Raw genomic sequence first — 20362 nt, 5'->3', positions numbered from 1 at the left:
TTGAATTGGACTTTAGTTTGTTTTAAAGCATGAATTTCTATAAAATATATGACATTTTAAATTTTGGTGGAGAAGACAATCACAATTAGACAGTGCTTTTTCCTATTGTGATTTGTGATTTAACCAAACCAGTAAGAAATCCTTTATTTTTATGATTTTTACTTGACTCATAATTTCATTAGTATACAGGATTCCCTAATGACATAATTCCAGGTTCCATTGCAAATCATCAACAATTCTAAAGCAACTAGTCCAGAGTGTTGCCTGAGCTGGTGAGGTATTATGTGACTTATCCAGGCTCACACAGCCAGCATACCACAGAGGTGGCAGAAATGAAACCCAGATCTTTATGTTTCTGAGGCAAGCTTTCTATCTTTTATGTCATATTGACTTAGTAACTTTTGAATTGAAAGGAAAGTAAGGTACAACATTGAACTAGCAACATTAAGGAGACATTATCTAGGTATAAAATAGTAACAGCTAACCATAGGAATAATTTTGAAGAAGTAAAAGTTTGCCTTTACTGTTTATTCAAATGTTGTCCTATCCTTTTCTCATGCATCCTTTGCCACCTCACTGCAATGTCTCATGACTACCCCTTTGTCAAACTTTTCTCTAAATCTTGTTCAAATTCATAAATTTACTGATGGATTTAGGTAGGGTCCTGCTCTTTGCTAAGAAATGATGAATTCCAAAGCATTTATCAGATACTAACAATTGGTACCATGACAACTAACTGATGCCTTACTCATCCCATTTGAGACATATCTATATACCCAGAATCACTCTAAGGACCACAGTAATGTGGGACATGTAAGCAGTGTGGTATCCTGATGGAAGAAATCCAGATAGGCTTTTTGTCTTCCCTCTTATCTCTTTAAGTAGGTAGATCCTCCCTCTGCTTGTGTGACAGGTTGGCCCCAGTGACAGCAATTACCATAACTGCCAACATTTGGCCAAATTAACTTTGTGGAATATAGGCTGAGAAGGTGCCAGGTATTATAAACTATGCTAATTTTTCAGCAGCAGAGTGAAATACTCACACAATTACAGGTGATACTGAGTTCCTTTGTATCTCCAATTGGTATGTGTTCTTCCAGAACACAATATATTTGCATAATATCCAAACTGGATGGGATTTCTTCCAGGTTGAGAAATATACAATCAAGTAGTTAACAGCTTGAAAGGGAAGGGGAAATAAAAAGGGAAGGCACCAGTATTTATTGAATGGCTACTAAGTGCTAGGCACTTTGGTAAAGTGCTGAATAAATATTATATCATTTGATGTTCACAGCAATCTTTAAAGTTAGGTGGCATTATTATATCCATTTTACAGTGGAAGAAACAGAGGTAGATAGTAGTCAAATGACTTGTCCAGGGTCACATACCTAGTTGGAATCTTTTTTTATTTAGAATATTTTTCCATGGTTACATGATTCATAATTTCCCGTACCTCTTCCCTTGCCTCCCTCCCAGAGCTGACAAGCAATTTCACTGGGTTATACATATATCATTATTCAAAACCTATTTACATGTTATTAATATTTGAAGTAGAGTGATCTTTTAACATCAAATCCTTAATCACATCTCTATGGCACTATGAGATCAATGAAATATTTTTCTCCTGCATTTCTGCTCCCACAGTTCTTTTTCATAAAGTTCCTCTGGATTGTCCTGGATCATTGCATTGTTGCTAGTAGAAAAGTCTATTGCATTTGATTGTGCCATAATGTATCGGTCAGTATGTACAATGTCCTTCTGGTTCTACTCCTTTGATTCTGCATCCTTGAGGTCTTTCCAGTTCATTATTCCTTTCAGCACAGTAGTATTCCATCATCAACAGATACCATAACTTGCTTAGCCATTCCCCAATTGATGGACACCCCCTCATTTTCCAATATTTTGCCACAATAAAGAGTGTGGCTATAAATATTTTGTACAAATATTTTTCCTTATTATATCATTGGGGAACAAACCCAGCAGTGGTATGGCTGGATCAAAGGGCAGGCATTCTTTAAAAGCCCTTTGCATATAGTTCCAAATTGCCCTCCAGAATCGTTTGACCAATTCATAACTCCACCCACAGTGTATTAGTGTACCAGTTTTGCCACATTCCCTCCAATATTTATCACTTTCGTTTGCTGCCATATTGACCAGTCTGCTAGGTGTAAGGTGGTACCTCAGAGTTGTTTTAATTTGCATTTCTCTAGTAAGGAATGATTTGAAACACTTTTTTATGTGCTTATTGATAGTTTGGATTCCATCATGAGAAAAATGTCTATTCGTGTCCCTTGACCATTTGTTGATTGGGGAATGGCTTGATTTTTTGTAAATTTGACTTATTTCCTTATATATTTAGGAAAGTAAACCTTTGTCAGAAAGTTTTGTTATAAAAATATTCTCCTAGTTTGTTGTTTTCCTTCTAATTTTGGTACTGATGGTTTATGTGGGTTTGTCTTATACCCTTCAATTTTGCTATAGTTGTTAATTATTTCCACTAGTCTAGTCTTTTAGTTGATTTTCTAGGATTCTTTAAGTATACCATCATATTATCTGCAAAAAATGATAGTTTAGTTTCTTCATTGCCTACTTTAATCCCTTCAATATCATTTTCTTCTCTAGTTGCTACTGTTAGCATTTCTAATGCAATATTGAATAAAAGGTGTGATAATGGTCATCCTTGCTTCACTCCTGTCCTTACTGGGAAGGCTTCTAACTTGTCGCTGTAGCAGATTATACTTGCTGATGACTTTAAATAAAGACTATTCTTTTGAGGAATGCCCCTTCTATTCCTATACTTTCTAGTGTTTTCAATAGGAATGGGTGCTGTATTTTGTCAAAGGCTTTTTCTGCATCTATTGAGATAATCTTATGATCTCTGTTGGTTTAATTATTGATATGGTCAACTATGTGGATGGTTTCCTAAAAATATTAAACCATACTTGCATTCCTCTTAGAAATCTCAACTAGTCATAATGGATAAGCCACATGATCACTTACTGGAGTCTTTTTTCTAGTATTTTATTTAAGTTTTTTGCATTTATGTTTATAAGGAGATTGGTCTGTAGTTTTCTTTCTCTGTTTTTGGTCTGCCTGTCTTTGGAATCAATGCCATATTTGTGTCAGAAAAATAATTTGCTTATTTTGTCACATAATTTGTGTAGTATTGAGATTAGTTGTTCTTTAAATGTTTCATAGAATTCACTTGTGAATCCATCCTGGGGATTTTTTCTTAGGAAGTTTCTTGATGGTCTGTTTAATTTCTTTTTCTGAGATGGGATTATTTAAATATTTTATTTTTTCTTTTGTAATCTAGGTAATTTATATGTTTGTATATATTCACCCATTTCACCTAGATTATCATATAAATTGCCATATAACTGGGCAAAATATTTCTTAATAATTACCTGAAGTTTTTCTTCATTAGATATGAGATCACACTTTTCATCTTTGATATTGTTAAACTGAATCTCTTATTTCTTTTTTATTAGCTTAACCAGTACTTTATCTATTTTATTTGTTTTTTCAAAGTGCCAGCTCCTCTTCTTATTTATTTCATTAGTTCTTTTACTTTCAATTTGATTAATTTCTCTTTTAATTTTTAGGATTTCCAATTTAGTTTTTATCTGGGAATTTTTAATTTGTTCTTTTTCTAATTTTGTTAAAGTTGAAAACTAAATTCATTAACCTCCTCCATGTCTATTTTGTTCTTATATGCATTCAAAGATATATATTTTCCTCTGAGTACTGCTTTGGCTATATCCCGTAGGTTTTGTTATGATGTCTCTTAATGGTCATTCTCTTTAATGAAGTTGATAATTGTTTCTGTGATTTCTTTTCTGACCCACTAGTTTTGAGGAATTTGATTATTTAGTTTCCAAATTCCTTTAAATTTTCCTTTCAATGTACCCTTGTAAAATACAACTTTTATTGCATTATGATCTCAAAAAGCTGCATTTCTTCTTTTGTGCATTTGTTTGCAATATTTCTATGCCCTAGTACATGATTGATCTTTGTATATGTATCATTTACTGCTGAAAAGAAGGTATATTCCTTTTTTATTCCTATTCTGTTTTCTTCAGATATCTATTAACTTTAACTTTTCTAGCATTTCATTCATTTCCCTTGCATCTTTTTTATTTTTGAGTTTGATTTATCTATTTCTGAATGGGGAAGGTTGAGATGCCCTACTAATCTGGTCTTACTATATGTTTCCTTCTTGAGTTCCTTTAATTTTTCCTTTAGAAATGTAGATGCTACAACATTTGGAGCATAAATGTTTAGTAATGATATTACTTCATTGTTTATAGTACCTTTTACCAGAATATATTTTCCTTCCTTACCTCTTTTAATCAGATCAATTTCTACTTTAACTTTTTTTGGTATAATGATTGCTGATCCTGCTTTTTTACTTTTTTTTTTTACTTAAATTCTGCTCCAGCCTTTTACCTTGAATCTGTGCATGTCACCCTGCCTCAAATATGTTTCTTGTAAACAACATATAGTAGATTCTGATTTTAATTCACTCTTCTCTCTGCTTCCATTTAATGGGTGAGTGCATCCCATTCACATTCAGTGTTATGATTACTAACTGTATATTGCCTTCCATCATATTATCCCATTTTAATTCTGCTCTATTCCCCTTCTCTCTGTTCTTCCTCACCAATGTTTTGCTTTTTGTCACCCAACCAACTTTCTTGTCCCTCCAATTACCTACCTCTTTCTTTGTCTTTTCCCCTTCTACTTTTCTGTGGGATAAAATAGAATTCTATACCCCACTGAATAAGGTAACATAGAATTCTACATCTCATTGTATATGCCTGTTTCATCCTCTCTGAGTCCTTTACAATGAGAGTAAAGTTTAAGCCTTGTTTGTTACCATTGTTCTCTTCCCCTCTCTATAATGATTTTTCATACTTATTTATGTCATATAATTTACCCCATTTCATCTCTCCCTTCCCTTTTCTCTCAGTGCAACCCTCTCAGCCCTTGATTGATATTTTTTACATATCATTCATATGCCTATATATCATGTCATACATACATATTTTTTCTATATCATCATATTTACATATGTATCACATCATCATAATCTGCTTACTTCTCCACCTTCTGAGTAAATTCCTTCTAAATTCTGTACTACCAAGAGTAACTTTTGAGAATTACAGAAATCCTCTTTACATGTAGACTTATAAATATTTTAATCTTAATGAGTCCTTTAAATTTTCTCTTTCCTATTTACCTTTTTAGACTTCTCTTGTGTCTCATGTTTGACTTCAAATTTTTTCTTTAGGTCTAGCTTATTCATCAGAAATGCTTAGAAATCTCCTATCTTATTGAATGTCCATTTTTTCCCTGAAAGAATATATTCAGTTTTGCTGGCTAGGTGACTCTGGGTTGTTAACCCAAATCTTTTGCCTTCTTGAATATTATATTCCATGCCTTTTGAGTCTTTAATGTAGAAGCCACTAGGTCCTGTAGGATCATGATTGTAGCTTCATGGTATTTGAAAGATTTCTTTATGGCTGATTGAAGTATTTAATTCTTGGCTTGTTGGCTTTTGAATTTAGCAATTATATTTGACATTTAAGGATTTCTTTCTGCAGGTAATCTATGAATTATTTCTATTTCAATTTTATTTTCTTGTTAGAGGATCTCTGGGAAGTTATCTCTGATCATTTCTTGTAATATGATATCCAAGATTTTTTCTTGTTCATGGCTTTCGGGTAGTCACATAATTCTCAAATTGTATCTCCTGGATCTATTTTTTAGGTTAGTTGTTTTTGCAATAAGGTATTTCATTTTTTCCTTTATTTTTAATTCCTTTGATTTTGCCTTATTGTTTCTTGATATCTTTTGAAATCATTAGTTTCCAGATGGTTAATTCTGATTTTTAGGGTCTGAATTTCCTCTGCCAGTTTTTTTGGTTCTCCCTTTTCAATTGGTCCATTTCTTCTTGCCTTATTTTCCTTTCTCCTTGCATCACTTTCATTTCTCCTTCCATCACTTTCATTTCTCTTTCCCACTTTTCCTCTGCCCCTTTTACTTGGTTTTTGAAATCCTTTTTGAGTTTTCCAGAATCTGTGTCCAATATGTATTTTTCTTTTGGACTTTTTTTGTCTTTCCTTTGCTTTCACTGTCCCCTTCTGTGTCTGTACCTTGCTCTTTGTATTTATAAAAATTATTTATAGTTATTTTCTGTGTTTTGCTCATTTTTTCCTATCTAACTATAGGGTAGGCAGGAGGGAGTGATGTGATGGTCTGAAGGCTAAAAGCTCTGAGAGCCCCTTCCCCCTGCTGATTAAATTGGCTCTTGTGATGCCAAAAGCTTAAAGACTTGCCTCAGGCTTAGGTGTAAGCTTTTGATCTCACTCTGATCTTGCCAGTTCAGAGAGTGATCAAATTTTAACCTCAGGCTTAGTCTCAAGTGTTTAGTCTCACTGGGCACACCCTTGATTTTCCTATCTTAGAATTCCACCCTGAGCATTAGGTAAAAAGATCAGTAATTAGTATTTAGTACTTAGTACTATCATCCACCCCAAGGTGTGAATTAAGTCCCTAGCCCAAACTAGAATTCCCTGGTCTAGTGTTCTGGACTTCTCCACAGGTTTGAAATTTTAAGTGGTATGGGTATGATGGCTCAGGTATAATTTCCAGAACCCTGGACAGCAGATATAAGCAGGTGGGGGTGGCTCACTCTTGTCTTGCTCTTCCCTCCTTGCTATAGCTTTTGTTGGGTCTGCTTTCTTCTCACCCCAGTGCCCTAAATGTTTGTTGCCTACCTTTTGAGTTTGTTTGTTTTTTTTCTTGAAAGTTGTTTCACTCTGACTCCTTCTTGGTTCTTTCACTCCTGTATTCATTTTGTGGTGATATTTTAATTTTGTTTGGGGAAGATTCTCATGGTGGAACAGAGCTGCTAAGGATTACTCCACCATCTTGGCTCCACTCCTGGAATGTGGCCTCTAGTTGAAATCTTAAATCAAATTCTAATTCAAATCTTGCTGGCTCCAAGCCCAGTGCTCTTACCATTGGGCCACCTAGATGTCACTAAAATGCCATTTGTCCTGACTGAAATACTTTCACCTGTCTTCCATTTATCTACACCTCATCCATTCATCAATGTTCAAAGTAAATCATACCTCTCCTCTATGAAGCCTTCTGTGAACAAATCTTTGAGAAATCTTCAGAATATCCTCCCCAAACCTATTAAAATTATTCCGTTACATTGAATTTATCGCTAAAAGAAACCAAGAGGGCATAGTAGGATTGACTTTGGAAATGCTTCAGGTGTGTTCACTATTTCAGTTCATTAAAATCACAATTAGAAGGGATTTTAGGTTTTTTTCTAATCATTTGTTTAGCACATGAGAAAAATTAAGTAAATTGCTCTAAGTGACATAAGTAGATTGTGATTAAAAAAGGACTATAATATAGGTTTCCTGACTCCTGGGCAAAGCTCTTTTTGTTTCAACATATTTCCTTTTTCTTTATTTATGTTATTTATGCTAGTCACAATTGCCACAATTTCAGATGACCAACCTCTACTTTAAGACATGAGGCACCATTGTAAAGAGGTGGCCCTGGGTGTCATTATACCACATTGATGATATGCAACTTAAAAAATTTACATAACACAAGGCAATGTGTCAACTGCTTTGCTATGTCATGAATTCTCAGATTGGATGTTGAGATGTGTTTTTTTTTTCTAGTAGGGAAAGTTTGTATATATTTTACTCATGATATGATAGAAAGATCAATGGATTTAGTCAAAGAATCTGGGTTCAAATTTCAACTCTGCCAGTTATTGTCTGTGTGAACTTAGGTAGCACTTAACTAAGTATTATTTTCTTCATTTGTAAAATTAAGGGATCTGATTAAGTTTGCTGTTTCAGCTCTAAATCTCTGATTCCATGATTTTAGATAATTATTCATATAATGTCTCTATTAGAGTGAAATTTATCTTTGCTGCCATACTTTTTCCTTCAGTGATATTCTTTTCTAACTTGAAGTTCCATTATCCTAAGTTTTCTATGCAATAGTCCTCACTAATATATTCAGCTATGTGCTAGGAAATGTTTAACAACTGGCCCTCCCCAGGAACAAAAATGCACACCTGAACCTTTTGTTTAAATTACATTATTGACATTTTCTCCATCATTTCAAGTCTAGACAATCAACAAAACAAGCCATTAAGTCACAATTTGTAAGGTTTGCTGATTTTCCAATGCAAATGCATACAATGAAATTTTATTTTTTAAAATTTATTTTAAAATTATTTTAACTGTTTCCAGATTTAATGATGATTCAATTTTCAATAATCATTTTCTAACAATTTGCAATCCATGTTCTCTCCCTTTTTCCTACTTATCCCCAAGATGGCAGGTAATATTATATATAGTACATTTTTATGATATAATACATAATTCTATGTCAATGTATTGTTTTTTTATATTTTTTTATATTTGATTATAATAAAAGTTGGAGGGGTTATGGCAAAGTCAATATATTGTGAAAGAAGATGCATATTACTTACACTAGAAAAAATCAAGGATGAAATACAGTAAAAATGGCATACTCTATTAGTTCCTTCTTTAGCAGTGGATAGTGTTTTTTGTCATGTCTCCCCTGGAGTTTTCCTAGATTCTTGCTGTACAGCTAATAGTTATGAATTCACAGATGATCATTGTACTTGATTGCTATTACTGTATATACATTGTTCTCCTGATTTTGCTCACTTCACTTTGCATCACTTCATATAAATCCAGGGTTTTTGTGATCACGTTGTTCATCATTTCTTATAGTACAATACTATTTCATTACAATCATATAACACAACCTGCTCAGTCATCCACCAATTGATGGATATCCCTTCAGTTTCCAGTTCTTGGCTACCACAAAAAGAGCTGTGATAAACATTTTTTCTACAAATAGGTCCTTTTCCTCTTCACACTGAAAATTTAATAATCAGTTCTCATGAGCTGGATTATGTAGGCTCCAACCAACCTCTCTGTATTTTCCATACAGATAGTTCAGCCTTCTCAGCTCCATAATCTATCTCCTCTTTTCCCACCTACTACTGCATACCATTTTTGATGATCGTTAGAATTCTCCCCTTCTAGGATCATAGGTCCATAAAAGGTAAAATCAAAAGAGAACTTAAAAACCATCTGCTCTAACCCTTAATTTTACAAACAAGAAAATGAGTCCTAGAGAATTAAAGTGGTGTTTCAATAGTTACACAAATATTAAAATCAGACCTAGGATTAGAACTCATGACCTCAAACTCCAGCTCTTAAACTTTTACTTGTCCCAGTGCTCCAGACTTCCTCTAATGATAGATAATCTACCAGATTTAACAATACTAAATGCCTCCCAATGCAAACTATATAACAAGTAATGCTAATGATATGTACACTCATTCATCCTAACCATGAAGAATTTTTCTTAGGGTGCTGATAAAATTGTCAATAATTCTCTCTGATGACATTCTGCCTGATATGGAATCTTGGGCCATTTTCTGAATATGAATATAAATAACAAAGGATCAGAATGCTAGTGACTCTGTACTTTATGTTTCATTTTATAGGAAATTACACAGCTCCATTATGATGAGATATAATGTTCTGAACTCAAATCTTAAAAGAAAACATTCACCTAGAAATTACTTGTATAGGAGAATTTAAGACCAAATTCCTATATTTATTTTCCTGCCTAACTTTTTATCCACAGTTACTTCTGTAGAGAGATATCTCTGGAAAGGAATTTTGTTTTCCTTCTTTCTCCACTCAGGCTTATCTTCAGGAAAAGTTTCAGAATTTTATCTGGCATCCATATTTTTTATGTCTTTTAAAAATTAATTAATTAGTTAATTAATTTAGAATATTTTTTCATAGTTCCATGATTCTTGTTCTTTCCATCCCCTCTTCCCTCCCCACTCCCAGAGCTGACAAGCAATTCCACTGGGTTATACATATATCATTGTTCAAAATTTATTTCCATATTATTAATATTTGCAATAGAATGACATCCACATTTAAAAGCTTATTTGATGGAATTGTACTCTAGATATGTTTGTATATACATATCTTTCACATATATGTGGGTATAACTATACATATATACTTATAATGTTGATTCACCTATATACATATAAGTATACACACATGTATCTACAAAGAGAAATTTGACACTTGATACCACAAAAGGGAATTTTGGGTCCAATGTCCATTTTTGTGCTGCTGTATTTGGTATTGCCTCCTCCTAACTTGTTCTAAGCTCAGAAACTATATAGCCAAAAAGTGTACATTCATAGCATATATTTATATGTAAGTGCATATATACACATACATTTATACCTACATACATACATATCTACCTATATAAATATATGAGTGATTTAATCAAATGTCCTTCTAAAATTTATCTCCCCGCAAATTTCTTTAAATTACCTTCCCTTGACTTAAAGCTCATATTTTAAACTGGGAATATTTTTTTCAGGGAAATATTATAACCAAAACAAACTGAAAAAAGAATCACTTATGAATGCAATCTCTCAATATATAAAAACTTAAAGGAAACTAAATTTTTCTGATAGCATTAAAAATAAATTATAAAATACAAACATTTCATTCACACACAGCTGCAGGGGTGGGATCCATGGGTAAGAGAGAAAACTGCCCTGTGGTCTGTCTGTTTCCTTAAATTTAATTTCTGCAACAGATCAACCAAAGACAGAGAATTTACTTTGCTTCTCTTCAGGGTAACACTAAATATGTGTACCCCAAGCAAATAGTCCCCTATAATGAAAAATGGATGGCCATATGTTATCTTCTCATTTCCATGCCCTGAAGCTTTAAACAAAATTATTTGTTTAAAATAGTATGCTTTGTTTAGCTGTTTGCTTTCTATTGCTGTCTTTTAATTATTTATTATCATGCAAATAATAATGCCTTCCATTCCTGCCTTTACTTTTATGAATCCCATTATTTCTTCCCCACAACTGTGAAATAATTTATTTTTTTCCTTCATTTGAATGTTGACAGTAAGGTTTTGAGAAAAGTAAGCTGAATCTAGGACCTAGCTCTTCTGATCAGTAAAATTTTTGGTGTCCAATAACTACTTCTTAAAGGATATAATGATTGAACAAATGCATTTGTTTCACTAAGCAAGTTTGACTAGATGCCATCAAGCTTGAAAAGTTTGGCTTTATTGCCTTTTCTTTTTTTTTTCTTTCCTTATACTCTTCTTGAAGTGGGTCACTATAGCATCAGATAACATGAAAAGAATATTTTATGGCTGTGTTTCTGCCAAGTAGGTAGTCCTTAAACAGGATGTGCCTATATTATATCCTGCCACATGATGCTGCATTTCTACAAAGCATCACTAACCCTATATAAAGACAGCTTCTTTCCTCAGGAGAGATTGAATTTTCTTTTGTCTTAGCTAAGTCAAGGCAATATTATTTCAGTTTACATCCTTGTCTCCTTCTTCAGTGGATTAAGGCAAACTTTACCTGGGGCCATACAGCTAGTAAATATCTGAGATCAGATTTGAATTTAGGTTTTCCTGACTCCACCTTCAATGCTCTATGCACTGAGACATCTAGCTGCACCCCCCTCCCAAAGGTGCCACTACAGAGGCACAAATGCAAAATACTGTATTTGGAACTTCTGACATGTTATGATGATATGCTTCCAAAGAATGAGTGCTATATTTACAGTGAGAAGAGGTAGATGCAAATGGCATCTCTGCTATTCATTATTTCTCTGGACTTCATCTGCCAAACCCTCAATTTCCCCATGTATAAAATAATGCAATTGGACTAAATAATGACTAAGCTTTTCCATTTCTAAACATATGATCCTATGTCATATCCCTTAGTCACAAATGAATTTTCAGTCTGTGCCCTATTCATTTATGCCTGAAGTATTGGAGTAGCATTTATTCTAAAAGAGGAAGCAACTTGAATGGATTGGACATTTGCATCATTATTTAATTTAACAATCATTCAAATGTAGTGTGCTAAGTGACCTGCAAAGATGAATGAGACAGAATCCTCTCTCTTTGGAACTTTACCATTGAATGTGGAGAAGAAAAAATTTGCCCACAGTGAAACATAATACATATGAGGATATAATCAATGCATTCAAGATGGCATTTTACTTACATTCTAAAGAAAACACACTAGAATTTTTTTTAGGAAAAATTATTTCTACCCACCTTTTCTTTTTTGGGGTGGGAGGAATGGTGGTGGGGTATTTAATAGAGACCCAAGATCATATGGATTTTGTTTTCAGCTCTGTTTCTAGTACTGCTTTGGGAGGTACCCACTCAACCCTCGATTTTCTCAGCTACAAATCAGGAGACTTAGAATAGGTAGGAATATTAGTTAGCATTTATGGTGTTATTTCAGTAGTGTCAGACTCTTTGTTCCCCTATTATATTAGCTAGGCACTTTACAAATAATATCTTGTTGGAACCTCAGAGCAATACTGGAAAGTCGATACTATTATTATCCTCAATGTTCATGATGAGGAAAATGATACAAACAGAAGTTAGGAGAATGGCCCAGGGTCTCACGGTTAAGCCAGTATTTGAGACAATTTTTAACTTAGTTCTTCTTGACTCCAAATTCAACATTCCATCTATTATGTCACCTAGTTGTAGCTTTTTTTTATCGTTATTATTTTATGTAGTAGTAATTGTTGTATTTGCATATTTATCATCATCATCATTATTTCTGAGATTTTTCAATACTTTCAGTCCCAAAATTTTATGATTCTATTTTGGATGCAATCTTTAATGCAAACAAGAAGGGATAACTAGGTGGCTTAGTGGATAGAAAGCCTCATCTGTAGATGGAAGATCCTGGATTCAAATCTGTCCTCACTTCCTAGCTTTGTGACCCTGGGCAAGTAAATTAACCTCAATTGCGTCTTTTCTGTTCTTCTGTATTGAAACCAATATTTAGTATTGATTCTAAGACAGAAGATAAAGGTTCAAAAAATAAAACAAATAGACAAATGTTTCTGTAATTTAGAATACTGATAACAGAATATTGAATGATAAGTTGAAACTTTGAACATAACTGTTAAAATCTGCATATTTCTTGAACAAAATGAGCTTGTATAGGTAATATTATTGCACTTTATCTTTCTACAATGAGCACAAATACTTTTCTTCAAGCCCAAGGCAGACTTGATCCTTTAAAAATATGAAATTCACATTGAAGGTAGATTTTGAAAAGAAGAATAAAAAGCCTAGCATAATTGTACTACCATTCATAAATGATTACCAAAGAGTTATTTTTTATCCTATGGGCTACCTGGGAGCTAATGTTACTATTAAGACATTAATTTTTTTAAACCCTTAACTTCTGTGTATTGGCTCATAGGTGAAAGAGTGGTAAGGGTGGGCAATGGGGGTCAAGTGACTTGCCCAGGGTCACACAGCTGGGAAGTGTATGAGGCTGGATTTAAACCTAGGACCTCCCATCTCTAGGCCTGACTCTCAATCCACTGAGCCCCAGCTGCCCCCTTAAGACATTAATTTTGTATTTACTAATTTAATATTTAATTTGAAAACTCATTCTTCAGTTTGTGGTCTCTGAACTTGTCTATGTGTAATACATGCATAACAATATTTACATAATATAATTATATATATATATATTTATATCTACATGTATATATATATTAGAAAACTTTCTCACCAAATAAAAGGTACAGAAAACATGCACAGCCAGCATATGATAGATTTGGTTTGATAAAAACAATTAGTTGTAGATGGGATTACCATTTAGGTCTATGACTTAGTTTCCTGCTATCTTCATCTCTTCAGGGAAAATCACCATTGACATTAAATTATTTGAACGTGGCCTCTTCTGCCCAAATTCTTTGCATAAATATATCCATTCACTTTATTGTTCGAAAAGTATTAATTAGCTTCAATATTCTTGGTTAACTTTTCAGCTGTATTTTAGGGAATACAAAGAAACAAAGAAAATGGAATCCATTTCAACTCTATGGGAAAGCCAAAAAATTTTCTCATGTTGAAATGTTATTTTAATTACTGCATTATTAGAAATCATGTATGTAGATATACATATTCACATATATATCTATATATGCATATATCTATACTTGCATACGTATCTCACTTAATAATTGACTATGAGACAAAATTTAGACCATATATACATTTTTACTACCTATTACTTTCTATTTCTTTTTATTTTTCAGTGTGCCTTCATAAATAGAAACAAATATGGGGAAAAAGCTACATGGGGCTATGATTTTCCCCCAATCCATAAATCCAATGAAAACATAGAAAAATATTTTAATAACAGATATCTTTGAAAAATTTAAAATTATTTTGTCCCTTTATAATTCAAGGAGAATGAAATAAAATTCATCATTGCATATCTCATAATGAATGACCACACCATGTGGTACAAAAGGCAAAATCATTGAATTTGTGAAAACAAGAGATTTATTAAGTGTATTCTACACATTAAGTATTGTGCTAAGCCAAATTCTATTTTACATAAATGTAAGGCAGGAATTACTATTGAATTGAAATAAAACTGATTCCAATTTTGTCCTTGATCACTGTAAAAAAAAAAAAATCAATGATAACAGAGTTGACAGATGCTATATAACAAAGTCAAGTGGAAAGGTATGTACATTGTAATATCAATTTCTTTCTTACAAAATCTTATTTTTTAACCTCAGGGTGGGCAGATAAAATAAAATGGTAGATGTGTGACTTTTAATAAATGTGCTGTATTAAATCAAGTATTTATGTTTTGTTCCAAGGGGAAAAATAGTCATATGTACTTGTGGGGGTGTCTACATATATGTGTGTGTATATAAACATATACACATACCTGCACATATTTTTGTAAAGAATATATTAACATATGCATGGATAATTGCTTTATAGAGAGATTTTAACACTTTAAGGGCTTTGTGATATCAGTTACACAGGAAATTAATTATTCTGATTAACCTTAACATGGGAGTCATTCTTAAAATTCTCAAAGGCTATTCTATGGCATGTTTTACCATTCCTTGAATTAATCATAGGCATTTCTTAAGTACTTTATACGTGCCAACCTTAGAAGGCTTTTGGCATGAGCCCAGTGACAGACTGAGCACCAGCCTAGCTGAATGTAGAAGGGGATTATTTCCAAATGTTTGCCTTCTAAGGAATGCTTTCTTTGGCCACAATGACTAACAAAATGAATAACACTATTAAAAAGGCCCTCAGTGCTATATACAACTCCCTTCAACTTCTGCAGGGATAATGATGGGGCATGAAGACTAACTAAGGGTGCTAACAATCACATAGCTTTTAGATGATTTACAAGCATTTGTTTAAATAATTTAATTATTTAATTCACTAATTAGCACATTGTTTGGTATCAACTAAGTACTTAATAAACACTTGACTAACTCATAAACTATATTCTTATAGTCATCCAATGATCTGCTAATATGCAGAGATATTTATATATGTATATTTGTGTATGTGTAAGGTATTTGGGGGCAAGTGATTTTGGGAATTTGGGAAATTTAGTGGTTTGAGGGCAGTGACTCTTTAAAATGTTACTGGTCAGAAGAAGTGAGATGATTAAAGCTCTTAAGTATGATTGTTTTTTGGCTGATGATAAAAATATTTAAAGGCTTAAATTTCCTTATATAGCAGTATGCACGATAGACAGTGTAACATCCATGCCCCTGAGAGGGCATGAAGCTGGATAACTGATCATGGATGTTCCAACAATCATAGTCAAAAAACATTTATTAAGTGTTACCATGTGCTGGACATAATACTAAACCCTGGAGATACAAATAGGGAACAAATGGACAGTCCCTTACCTAAGGTATCTTTCAATTGAATGGGGGAAGTCAACACACATATAGATGCTGAAAAGAGGCAAGGAGGTCCTGTAGGGCCAGCCAGCTGAGCCAAGGTGTGGAGAGTCATGGTGGAAAAATCAGAGAAGTAACCAAATGGTTTTACTAGGAGATAAGTAAGAAAATGTTCTGAGCTGAGCTCCTTAAATGGAGGTTTGGACATTTCTGGCTCAATTCTTCAATTAGAAGAAGGGAAGGCAAGGTAGTGTCAAGGCAGATGTAATCTTAAAGTTTGATGCAGTTGTCCAAATTTTAGACTTCTTGGGGCATGGTGGAGAAGTCAGAGGAATCCCAGAGTAGTGTGGCCGGTTGAGAAATAAGATGTCCTGAGCTTAGCTCACTCTAAAGTGGGGATAGATAAATGAGACTGCTACAGGGTAAGTGAGGATAAGGAGATCTATAGAAGATAAATAGATAATAGATTACAAACAGATTAGCAGTTTACTAAAACACTTAATCTTCAATTCCTCATATATCATAACTTGCTTTGTGAATAAATATTTCTGATTGATAAATTACTTATCTACAACAGTAGAGTTTCATACACAGAATCTCCTAAACTAATGAAATCATCACATATACCTACATCTGTGTACTTATTTGTATATATACTGATATAATAGATATATTTACATATATTAAATATAGATATGTCAAGCTTTGAGGAAAGTCAAAATATATTATTATAATGGAATTATAATTAATTATGAATGTCTTATTAGAAATCACCTTATCAATCTGGTAGAAGATTAAAGTCAATGGAAGTGATATCTAGCTGGTTTTAAAAATCAGTCTCTACTTCTAAATATACATTTCATTATAGTTCTTTTCATGCTTAGCTCCTATGGAGTGATAAAGTGGTTTCTAAAATTGTATTTAGTATCACAAAATTCACCAGATTCATGTATATTTATATAAAAGTATATTCCTTGTGTGTTTAATGCACATATACAAATATATCTGCAATATATTTGTATATACTAATATAAAAATATATATGTATATATATATGTATACATATGTATAAAACCCTTACCTTCCATCTTGGAATCACAACTGTGTATTGGTTCCAAGGCAGAAGAACAGTAAGGGCTAGACAATGAGGATTAAGTGACTTGCTCAAGGCCACACAGCTAAGAAGTATTTAAGGCCAGATTTGGACCTTGGATCTCCCACCTCTGAGCTTGGTTCCCAATCCACTGAGCCACCCAGCTGCCACTCCAAACACCTACTTTGTTGTTATTCAATCATTTTAATTATGTCCAACTCTTCATGGCCCCATTTGGGGTTTTCTTGGAAAATATACTAGAGTGATTTGCCATTTTTTTCTCCAGCTCATTTTTCATATGAGGAAACTAAGGCAAACAGGGTTAAGTGACTTGTCCAGGTTAAAATAGCTAGTAAGTGTTTGAAACTGCATTTGAACTTATGTTCTGCTGACTCCAGGCCCAGTGATCTATCCTCTGAGCCACCTAGTTGTATGTATACATACATGTTTCATGTGTTTATATTTATATGTGTGTGTGCACTTACATAGATTGCTCTCTATACTGGACTTGTTATCTCACTGAACCATTTGGCTGTGTGTGTATTCGCAGAGTACATCAGAGATTGCATTAGGCCAACAAGGAAAGAACCCCCTAGATTAAGGATTTGATCAGTCTTAAAAGAAGCCAGGGAAGCTAGGAGGTGGAGAAGAGGCTACGGAGCATTCCAGAGATGAGGACTCACCAATGCCAAGGCACAGAGATTGGAAATGGGTTGTCTGGTTCAAGAAACTTAAAAGCCTGCTTACTCTGAGTCATGGAGTAAATGGAATAAAATGTAAGGAGCCTAGAACAGTCCATAGAAGTCAGCTAGGGAACTATAAAAGCCAAACAGAGAGGTTTATATTGGATCCTGGGAGTAATAGGGAGCTACTGAAGCTCCCTGAGGAGTGGTGTGGCATGGCCAGACCTGATTAAAAAAAATCACTTTGACAGAGTAAAATGATTCGGAGATGATGGAGACTGGAGTTGGGGAGAATTAAAAGGTAATTGCAATTGTCTGGGAAAGATGTAATGTAAATATTAACTAGGTCTGTAGTGGTTGGAGTGGAGAACAGAGGACGTATAGAAAGACAGTGAGATGAGAATCAGGGTTATAGAGACCAGACAAAGCTCAAAGAAAGCAAGGAGGCTATTTACACACACACACACACACACACACACACACACACACACACAAATAATGTCTTATAGACACTATTTATAGAACAGATCTTTCCACAGTACAGTATTTTGCAGAGAGGAAAGGAGCATAGCAGGAAGAGGTTATCAATAATGTAGACATATAGCAATACAATATGAAATGATTCATCAACCCAGCCAGGTCTGGGGCTCCTGGTGTGGAAGCACAGTAAGTCCCTACCACTCCCTTCCATATCTACTTCCTCTTTTTAGAAGTATAAATAATTTTCTCAGGATCCTAGTTTGAAACTTTTAAACTATTCTGAGTGCTAAATCTTATCCCTTTCTTTAATTATCATTTCCAAACCGATGACTTGCACTAAAATCTTTTAAGAGCATTCTTTTCAAAGCTCTAATCAATGTTGAACTTACTTTCAGGCTTCTCTGTCCTGACCAACTTTTGGAAGATTCTTCCAACAAATAGTTAGCGTAATGATCATTTTAAGAGAGGAAAGAAATCAGTGATTTATTCAAAGGATGTAACTTCTCTTGATTTGCCTTTGATAAATAGAAAGTAGAATCCTTAGGGAGAGTGGACAGAGGAATTAAAAGTTTTAGGAAAAGAGTTCCCCAAGACTGTTCCTAAACTCAACCCTAAAACTCTCTCTCCCCCTCTGGCATCTATACCTATACTTATATCTAATCTATATCTCCTCCTACTTTCTCTCTTCCTTGTCTCTTCCTTGTCCTTCACTTTCTCATTTTCCTCCCCCCCTCTCTCTATGTCTTCCTTCTTTTCTAGCCCTCTCTCAGGAAAATTCATAATCTAATCATAAAATTGTTTCTGGTAGATATGTGCCCAAAATATTTAGTATAGAATATTCTCCCAAGCAATTGATAAACATTTATTAAGTGACTACTATGTGTCAGGATTCAGTATACATCTATTAAGCTCTTATTATTTGTAAGTTTCTATGAGTAGAAAGAAATATTTATGGTATTTTCAAGAGAGTCATCTTTGGAATTTTGTTTTTATAGCAGAAATCACTTTGCCAAATCATTGGCAACCACCTATACTGTAAGATGGAGTTAAGGGTGTATATTTCTAAATCTGATCTGATTTCTCAGGTTTAAGAAGTAAGACAAGTTTTGAAAAGAAAGGAGGTTTTTGACAGGGTAGACATGATCCTAAAGCTTCACTGGGGGTTTCCATATGCCTCTAACAAAATGTTTAGCTGTGACGTAGAAGTAGATTTCAGAGATCTGAAGCTTGAAAGTATTTTTGATGCTACCTAGTCCAACCTCCTCAACTTCAGTTGAGAAAAATTAGATGTAGAAAAATTATGATATCTACAATCAGACAGGTTATCAGCTTCCAGGTCTGTTGGCTTCAGGCCATTGGTAGCATCAGAATATAGCACTTGGAACTAGGGCCTGGAGAAATCACTTCCACATTTTATAAGACATAAAGATGAAAGAAAATCTATTTCCAAATGGATGACCTCATTAGGCTAAATCAAGTAGGGAGGGGTCAGGGAAAGGAACTACATTTGCTTTCTTAGAGTGATACAGAGAATTGTAAATAGCTCAGTGTGATTTTCATAGACTCAGAATATAAGAGAAAAGACCCTTGAGATCATCTAATACAAACCACTTTGGTTTACAATTCCTTTGCCTCCATCAGCCTACAATAGAATAGTCCACAAGTGGATAGTCACCTCATCAGGAACAACTACCACACAGACAAGGGTTATAAAAGACTTTTTAGGATTAAAAAATATATATCCTTCACTCTAAAAAATTTGGTATAACCAGACCAACAAAACTGAGTCATATTGTCAGGGCAGAGGAATTAATTTAATTTTAAATTTGAGCTTTATGCATTAGCACAGAGTTTATAAATGAGTAATGTAAATAATAGAAATGTGAGGCCACTTAAAAGCAAAGAGCTTATTAGCAGCATCTATGTTCAAGTGGTGCACACACCAGGTAGCTTTCCACCCCTTTGTCATCAAAATGTAAAGCAATATAAGTGTATTTTACTTAACCTTGTCACTAATTCAGATAGAGTTCCCATCAAATGGAGGATACATTTGCATTTCTATGTAAAAATTTTAAGATCTGCTATATTTTGCATAATGACAAGTATAGGATATTGAGCACAAATGAGGAAAGCTGGACAGAAAATCAGGAAGAGGGGGAAATAGAGTCAGGGAAGGTACATTAAAGTTATAAAGAAATATGGATGTGAAAGCTTAAAGGTATTTTTGATGG

The 20362-nt window shown here is 33.8% G+C and overlaps 1 protein-coding gene across 18 annotated transcripts in view; it reads left to right on the top strand.

Moving 5' to 3' along the window:
• The window catches only part of NRXN1 (neurexin 1), a 1430528-nt gene that overhangs the window by 30288 nt on the left and 1379878 nt on the right, over nucleotides 1-20362 (top strand). The window contains exon 2 of one of the 18 annotated variants that reach the window (XM_044663320.1): nucleotides 6673-6682. The exons of the other annotated variants lie outside the window; for them this stretch is intronic. Coding sequence (XP_044519255.1) covers nucleotides 6673-6682 — 10 coding nt within the window. The remainder of the gene's footprint in view (nucleotides 1-6672; nucleotides 6683-20362) is intronic. 18 annotated transcript variants of the gene reach the window in all.

The sequence above is a fragment of the Gracilinanus agilis genome, chromosome 2 (assembly GCF_016433145.1).
Source record: "Gracilinanus agilis isolate LMUSP501 chromosome 2, AgileGrace, whole genome shotgun sequence".
Taxonomy (NCBI): Eukaryota; Metazoa; Chordata; class Mammalia; order Didelphimorphia; family Didelphidae; genus Gracilinanus; species Gracilinanus agilis.
This window is presented reverse-complemented; position numbering and strand designations above follow the sequence as displayed.